The sequence below is a fragment of the Alosa sapidissima genome, chromosome 3 (genome assembly GCF_018492685.1).
Source record: "Alosa sapidissima isolate fAloSap1 chromosome 3, fAloSap1.pri, whole genome shotgun sequence".
NCBI classification, from domain to species: Eukaryota; Metazoa; Chordata; class Actinopteri; order Clupeiformes; family Clupeidae; genus Alosa; species Alosa sapidissima.
In genome coordinates, this window is record NC_055959.1 from 5,466,049 (window position 1) to 5,474,714 (window position 8,666).

Sequence of the window (8,666 nt, forward strand, 5' to 3'; positions counted from 1 at the left end):
TGTGTGTCTATTTATAGCTCCTTTGGGAGAAAGAGTCTCGTTCTTTGGTTGGAGTTGATTTGAGTCAAAAGAGCCCCCTCCTCCTTCCTCTCCGCTCTTTCATATGCAGTGCGTGGCTTAGCAACGGATGCAGGGATGCAGGCTTCCTGCTGTTAGGTCAACTGGAAGAGGGGAGTGAGGAAATTGACTCGATGTTTCCCCCTGGTGGATGTTGCCCGCTAGTGGAAAACTGATTTATTACCGCTACTTGCCGTATTGCCCATGAATAAGTAAAACGTCGCCATCTATTGACAGACCATTGAAACAAGTGGAGGTGTATTGGGATGTGTAAGTGTGTATCTCTTTTTAAAGCTTGAAAGTAATATGATCTGTTTTTTTTTTCTCTTCCTGTCCCTTCTCCCTCCCTTCTTCTCTATCTCTCTCTCTCTCCCCCTCTCCAGCTGTGGAGGCCGAGCCATCCCCCTCTCACCTCCAGACGAAGGCCTACGTGCGCCAGCTTCAGGTCATTGACAATCAGAACCTGCTGTTCGAGATGTCCTGCAAGCTGGAGCCCAAAGACATGTGAGCCAGAGTCCAGAGGAACCTCTGACCCACTGAAGACCACACCCCTTAACCTGTAAAACCCGCCCTTCCATCCCCCCCAGGACCAATTAGCTCCCACCTTTTAATCAGGACCACGCCCTCTCTGTTTCAGGATCCCTCTCCAAAAAGACCCATCATTGGTCAACCCCTTCTCCTTAACTCTGGTCATTCATTGGTTACCTCTCCCCAAGACTATGTCTCCTTGAGCTGTGGATTGAACAGTTTGGACAGTGTTGTTTTCAAGAACTTGCCACTCATGGTAAAAGCAATTGTCATCCAATCAATGACTGAGCAAAGACTAGCTCTAACAAGGGATGGCCTAACACTAATGTCAAAAGCAAAGGTTCAAGGATTCCTGCCTCTGTCCTGATTTGTCAGGAAGAGGCTGTGGAACTGTCGCCAGTGTTGTGGTCCAAATGAGGCTGTGGAACTAAAGCTGCTGTTTTGATTGGCCCATAGAAGGCTGTGGCTGGACAGAAGTCACATCTCCACAGGGAGACCACAGAAGGGAATGGCAGTGATCTCCATGGGACAATGGGAAGTTTGCTTGTGAAGCCCCTCCCTACCTGCTTTCTCATTGGTCATCTCTAAGCAATGCCTGTCCAGTCTGCACTGCCAGAAACCGAACTCAACTGCACATGAACTCCTCCTGGAAGAGTAGCGGATAGGCCATTATCCTATTAGGAGCTACTCAGGACAGAAAGGGAAAGTGGTTTCTGACTGCATAAGCTTCATCCTCTGTTTTTTTCTTATTTTCTCTTAGACATCTGGACTTGAAGACTTTTTTGACCCCCCCCCCCCCCCCCCGCCCCCTTTTGTGAGACAATCTTACCTCTACACCCTTAGTGTCTCCTCCAAAACCCATGACTGCAAACCCAACCCATCCCACCCTAACCCAATCTTACCTCTCTCTTTTTGTTCTCTCGAGCCAACGTGGGCACTTATTCTCGGGTAAGCTGAAAGCGCTAAGTTCAGCTATTGGAGGCAACGCGTCGTCCTCTCCTGAGAACCACAAAATCTGCTAGTGCTGCTGACGTCAAAGACTTCTACATCGCAGGCGAACGGCCTCCGCTGGACACGGAAGCTCTCAGCTGCACCTTTGCACCATGAAAACAAAACAAACAGAAGCAAAGCCATGGACTCGAGCCAAGATGGCGGCTCAGCCTGGAATGGAGCTGGCCCTGATTCGGCCATGCTGTGGCCCGGTCAGGGCCGGGTCTGTCCCAGGCTTGGCTGTCAGTCAGGGATGCCTCTCTCTGGGTCAGGAGCATCACCTCCTCCATCCAACTCCTCTTTAGCTACATTACTGAAGGGGCATTACATCTCCGTCAGTGAACACAGTTCGAGCTCCTGAAAACCATGAACAGTGTGCAATGAAGATACCAGAACCCCGTAACCTGCTGGTCATTCAGCTTCTTTTAAAATGCTTGTGTGCTCTGCAAAATGCCATGGACATAGAACACAGAGTTACCATTTTCGGGGTCACGGCCTAAACCAAGATCCCAGTAGAGCTCAAAGCTATTTAAAGTGTATTTGTTTTTGCCAGTTTGACTGTATTGAAATGCACCTAGTTTGGGAGGATTTCAGCTATTGGTCATATTAGCATTTTGATGTCACTTAAGAGCAATTACCAAGTCCATTTACCATACTTTTTTGGTGTAGAGTATTGACTGTGTTTTAATCGAACTGTGATGGTAAGTTTATTTTTTCTTTGTACATGTCGCTTTGCTTTTTAAACATAAGCTAGTGAATGTGTGAAGTGAAAATGACATGCTTCATGCTGACGTGCTGGATGTGAAGAACTACTTCCGGGTGAAATGGCTTCCACCTGTTTGCCTGCGATATGACGGCCTCAGGATCACTACCTGGGTCAACCTCCATTCAGAGGGCTGCCTGGCTGGCTGTCGTGTAAATAATAATTCAAAATGTAAATAAATAAATAATATGGAGATTCTATTTTATGTATGAGCAATGAGATGGCCGTTCTAGAAGAATATTTGTTTTGTACATTTAAAAGAACGGGTGTTCCTTGTACAGTAAAAAATTGAACACATGTAAGAAAGAAAAGAAAGTTAGTTGTCAGAAATGGATGGCGTTAGCTAACCTAAAGATGGATAAATTGTACAGCTTTATCTCCATTTTGTGTTTTGGTTCTGATTGTTTACTTTGTGTTATGGCTTTAGTTGGACTATATTTTTTATTTGGTTTTGTATTTTGGTTGTGTTTTCATTTGGTTAAGTTTAAGCTATGGTTGCTTCTTTTTCTTGAAACGGGTAAGAATCCGAATCTTGTTGTACTCTCTTTTGAGTTTTGTACAGAAGTCAGTGTTTACAAGTGAACTCTCCTGAAACTTGTCAGGGCGCTCTCATTCTTTCTGGGAGGGTGCACCTCTTCAGCGCCAGAGAGGAACACAATGCATCCAAATAAAGCCTCTTCTGATGAACATGTCAGAGTATGCTGTGCAATTTGTGCAATGCAGTAAGGTAGTGTGTGGGTGTGTGTGTGGTTGAGATGTAATTAGTGTATCTATTTTGTGTTGGTGTCCATAATATTCTCCAACAAAATCTCTAACTAAAGTCTCATCTGATTCAGCTGTTTAATCCAGGGTGGGCAAGTGTATACCATCATTTCCCAAGTATTAACTGAGACTTATACATTGATTTTGCAAAATGTCTTCGTACAGGTTAATACACAGGATGGGCTGGTAATGGTAATGCATTTTTCCCCCTTCATTCATCTTTATGATTATAGCTTGATTTGATTCTGATTCATTGGGGTATTGGGCACTGCGGTTAGTACGTTTTTTTAAATTAGCATAAAACACTGTTCTGCTGTTTATACACAATGTGGAACATGGGAAATTATTGTATGTGTGTATGAGGGAGTAAGAGAGTTGTTGGCATGGCTGCTCAGTGATTGCGTTCATAAAGTTGACTAAACAAAATAGTCAAAACATTTTATTCAGATGTTCAATACAGTGCAGGCACGGAAGTTTGTGTGAGTGTGTGATGTAGTTGTTTGTATGTCTGTCCATGTTGGTGTTCCTGATGGTTTTCCAACAAAATAGTCATAATTTTCTCCGACAAAGTAGACTTCAGATTCAGCTATTCAACACATTTGCATTTATTATTAATGATGACTAAATTATGCCAGATGATCAAGATGAAGTTTATTGTTTATTATTGTTATCATTATTGTTCATGAATCATGACAGCAAATTACAAAGCAGGGGTAAAAAAAAACATTAAATACAAAACAAGGAATGGCTGTGAGTTTCATTTATTCCTTTCCTCCTAGGAGATTGTTACACCCTGCTAATCCATACGTTCTAGAGAACAGTTGACCGCTGCTATGCAGCAGGGCTGAAATGGGATCCATTAGTCAGCTGCTCTCTAGGTACACAAAGATTTAACTTTATCCAAATGTCCAAAACAAGAGCGATTAAACAAAATAAAACAGACAAACAAAAATCAGCTGAGTGTGCAGTAAAAAAAAATCCTGGACTGGCAATGCTAGTTTCAATCAAACAATTTCCTGATGTAATTTTGTTGCTGTCTTCTCAGGAGGACAGATCAGACAGTCCTTTTGCTAGTGATGTTTGAGATGTCTGCACAGTTCCCAGGTCATCTGCTATGCACATTGGTGTACAGCAGCTCAAGCCAAGTGAGTTCACCGTAGAGTTTGTCCATTCATGGTCAGTGTCGCAAGTGGACTAAAGGATGCAATAGCAACATGAAGCAAGGAATGACGTCTGTTGTTCATGGAATCTTTGTTACAGCATATTACCTGTCTGGTAGTCCTATGTACTGTTCCTGACTTTTTTCAGTGATCTTGCTGAGCCCTCTTAACAAGGTGCCGAGTTAAAAACAAGAAACCCTAATAAAACTACAAGCTCCCTCTTGGAAGGGTGTCATCAAATGCAATCAGACATGTTCTCTCCACCAATACCGTAAGTACTGATGAATTCATCTGGTTCATTGCAGCTAGTTAATCTCTTTAGAATGTCATGTATACTGCACTGGCCTCAGTGAAAAGACTACAACTGCAATGGTGTAGAGATTAGCTTTGGAGCATGAGGCTGACTGTTTGGAAAATAAGATTCTAGCTGAAGAATCTGATGTTTGATGATGTAATGGTCATTCCATGCTTAATTCCAGTAGGTCTGGCTTTACAATAAAAATGAATAATAATAATACAAAAAACAGCCAACAGCGATACCATGCTTATTGTTTACCCAAAGTAATTTTCTTACAATAAGAAAACAGGTAACTTTGGGAAACCATAGCAATAATGTTATGGGCTGTCTGTACATAATACCTTATGTGGTCCAAAGATGCAAGAGTTTTCAACATCTTTGACTGAAACCTACCAAACCGAGAGAATAATACTTTCTTTATTAAACTGCTTTTGCACCAGAGATAGACCAAACTACCAATACTTGCTATGGGCTTGCTCTGGTAACACTGTTCTGTTTGAGCAACAGAGGGGTAAGGATGTAACTGTTCATGTAAGTATGATGCCATCTGCATACTTCTGAGCAACACAAACCTTATTATGTTTCAATGGGACAAAAATAAGTGAGACAAGTTCAAATAGATAAGGCCCAATCTCCATTACTCTAACATCAGAGTCCACGTAAAAAATAAACACAGACACAACAAAAGACAATCAAATAAAAAAAAAAACCTTCTGGAACCATATCATTCCTTCTTTTCAAACTAAGACTCTTCATGAGAGTGACCATTTGTGTGTGTGTGTGTGTGTTTGCCTGTTACATACTGTATGTCTTTACAAAACTGCTTAATCTAACACCTACCAACAGAAGCTAATGCTTAAGCACTGGGAGTTTAACAGCAAACGCCCAAAGCAGTAGGACCACGGAGGAGAGATGGGGGAAGACTGCAGAGGGGACCATGGGAAATCCCAACCATCCAACAGAGACCACTCAGTGCCTAGTGAGGGCCTTTGCCCAAGACAGAGACTGAGTATTGGCCTAAGAGGCTAAGATCATGAACTGGTGATTTTGTCACAGCTGGAACAGTTACTAAAGAGGCCTATGGAAGTCAGTAACTTGAAAAAGAGATTTTAATTTCACAGTCTAAAAGTGAAATGAGTTCTATTAGCATTACTGATAATGCTGAGGTGAAATGGTTTGTTTTGCGGTGAAATATTGTTTTTTTTTTTTTAAAAAAAGGAGGCCAGCATGCTGTAAAAGTGAGGCCATTTTGAGGTTGAGCCATGAATGTCAAAGCACTGAAGGAGCATGAGAGGGAGGCAACGAGAGCAGAACTCTATTCGATGCTAAAATACAAAGAATTTAATGGCAAGCCAATGAGATAAGCGACAGTGAAGGGAAGAAGGCAGCTGGCTGGTTTCTGAGGTTCAGAATAGTACTGTGTGGATCACACACAGAGGATCCACCTTCTCTTCCACCTCTCTGCACAACTTCACCCTAGAGCTCATGGGAAGTGTAGTCTAGTTTCTTTTCTTTCCTTTTCCCGCCAATACGTTTTGATGCGAGACTCCACCGATGACCACCACAGACTGTTTGGGTGACAACTTTAGAACCCTCATTCACACAGAGTCAAGCACATTATCATCATCATCTGGTAATACTGACCCTTTATTAATCGTTAAACTGAGAGAGAGAAATAAGCGACCCCACAACCCCATGTTAATATGTTATGCTTCCACACGTTCAAACCCTGTTTGCCCTTTTTTCGCTAAGAGAAGGATATGCACAACCATTCGTCATCCGGTCCTCACGACTCGGTTTTGCGCGGCTCTAACTCATCATACCTTTTCGCTAAGAGAATGGTGTGACCATACAGCAACGGCTTCAGTGACACCTCTTCCCGCCTACTCATCCACACCATCCTCCGCACACTGCTTGAAGCGTTTAAAAAAAAACCATTTTGTTTTAAATATATGTAAAGAATATATACAAGCTCAGTCTTGTCCTCTTACAGGGATTTCCTTCTGTACAAACGGAACTATCTCTCTCTTGCTCTCCATCCAATTCCTCCAACTGATTGACAGGTCAAGAGGGGGCGGCCATTTTGGGGTTTTCCTTGTCGTGCATTGAGAAATTCGGAGTTATTACACTGAAGCTGTAAAATGTCTGCTCTTTGATGCTGCTGTGTGCAGTTTGTCCAAAGACGTGACAGGCTCGGGCAGTAAGTGATTAAAGATAAGCCTAAACTGATGAACCGAAAACCACTGATGTTATTTCTGGGGTGGTTTGGCGGTCGTTACACGTGAGACCGAAGAGTAGTCACGTGCCTTCTATGGACACACTGACAAACAGCATGGCAACAACAAGACATCGAAAGAGAGTTTGTTTTTGTTTGTTTTTTTTTAAGCTGTGTGTGTGTGTGTGTGTGTGTGTGTGTGTGTGTGTGTGTGTGTATGTGTTTTGAATTCCCCTTTCCACAGTAGCATCCCATTTCCCAGTCTTCTTTCTGTCGTTTGTTTCTCAGGGGGTTTGCCAGTCGTTTGTTTGTTGGTTGGTTTCTCTGTGGCTGCTGGGGGGAAAGGATGAGCTGGGCTCCCGGGCCAGGCTCCCTCTCTTCCTTGGGTGTAGAGGTTTAGGACGGGTCGGAGGTCTTCAGAGCATCCACTTTGGTCTCCAGGTCTGAGATCTGATTAGAGAGTGAGGGGGGAAGAAAGAATGTGATTGGGTATCAGTTCTGTCTTTCAATATTTAATATCATTTAATGCTAGTGTCTCTCAGTGCTATGAATAGTAATTAATGGAAATGTGTGGAACCCTTCACACACACACATACACACACACATACTTTTACCTTGTCTTGGAGATTATCTGTCTCAACCTTGTGAGTAGCCTCTGTCTCTTCCTGAGCTCTTCGCTGGGCGGTCTCCTTCTTCAGGTACTCAATTTCCCTGTACAAACACGCACACAGACAAATATACACACACACACACACACACACACACACACACACACACACACACACACACACACACACACAGAAAAAGAGAGAGAGAGAGAGAGACACCAAACATTATTTTCAATAATGCTCAACTTCAAGATGTCATTTGAGTTGATGAGTGCAAAGCATGTGTTAAATATGAAAATTGCTTTTCAAGTAATATGAGCAATATCTTTAGCTTTGATTGAGTTTCTTGGCCTCCGCTTAACTTAAGGATGTTTTAAAATAGTGCATCTTCCTTCTTAAAGGGACACCAGGCAACGTTTTTGTGTTAATTTATCATCTTCGTAAGTTGGTATATGGTTAAATGACTCATTACAGGGCGAATGAAGAATCTCTCGCTCGCCCCTACTGCCTGTAGGAAGAATATCCTGCTTGCAAGTTCGGTGTATCCTACCCGCGACCTTCAGTCTCACAAAGTCTAAGACATCGTGAGAAGCAGGATCAGTTTACATCCTGCATCCCCAGCACAGAGGCAGGCTAACGAAACCTGGCTAGCGATTGTTGCAAACGTGTGTATAATGGTAGAGCCGACGAAGAAGCAGCGGAAACCCTTGACGGAAGATGCAAAGAAAAGTAAAAAAGATCTTCATACCGAGCGAGGGCTCGCACACGTATCGACACGTACAGACGCTAGGGGGAGCTTCGTAGAGACAAAGCACTCAGGCTTGCCTGGTGTCCCTTTAAGGGTGTTTTTAAATAGTGCATCTTCCTTCTGCAGCTGAGTCACCCTGCATAATCCGTGTTCTGCTCCCTGTGTCTTACTTCTGCTGGTATTCCTTGATGAGCCTCTTGGCCTTGCTGTACTTGCGCTCCAGGGCCTGGTACTGGGCCTGCGTCTCTTTGAGATGCTCGTCCACGGCCTGGCACAGCGACTGGGCCTCCATCCAGTAGCCCTCCAGCTTCTCCATGCGCTCCTTGCTCTCGCGTACGCTCTGCTCCAGCTGAGCGCGCTCCATCCGCCAGCGGAGCTTCTCCTGCTCCGCGTGGGCCAGCTGCAAGGGAGAGAGAGGGGGAGGGAGGGAGGGCAGGAGAGAGGGAGGGAGGGAGGAAGAGAGGAAGGGAGGGAGGGAGGGAGGGAGGTGGAGAGGGAGGGAGAGAGGGAGGGATGGAGGGAAGGAGAAAGGGTAGG

At 43.9% G+C, this 8,666-nt stretch overlaps 2 protein-coding genes across 4 annotated transcripts in view; one reads left to right on the top strand and one right to left on the bottom strand.

Annotated features, from left to right (window-relative positions):
• Positions 1-3,025, top strand: part of rapgefl1 (Rap guanine nucleotide exchange factor (GEF)-like 1) — a 39,174-nt gene extending 36,149 nt beyond the window's left edge. The window contains 1 exon segment of the mRNA XM_042085164.1: positions 441-3,025. Within this exon segment, the coding sequence (XP_041941098.1) occupies positions 441-565 (125 nt within the window). The 3' untranslated portion in view covers positions 566-3,025.
• A 664-nt stretch (positions 3,026-3,689) lies between these two features.
• The window catches only part of ppp1r9ba (protein phosphatase 1, regulatory subunit 9Ba), a 62,459-nt gene continuing 57,482 nt past the window's right edge, over positions 3,690-8,666 (bottom strand). For 2 of the 3 annotated variants that reach the window (XM_042085160.1, XM_042085162.1), the window contains exons 9-11: positions 8,300-8,529; positions 7,382-7,484; positions 3,690-7,223 (exon numbers count right to left, since the gene is read on the bottom strand). In XM_042085160.1, the coding sequence (XP_041941094.1) occupies positions 7,170-7,223; positions 7,382-7,484; positions 8,300-8,529 (387 nt within the window). In that variant the 3' untranslated portion in view covers positions 3,690-7,169. The remainder of the gene's footprint in view (positions 7,224-7,381; positions 7,485-8,299; positions 8,530-8,666) is intronic. The other variant, XM_042085163.1, reaches the window with a different exon arrangement.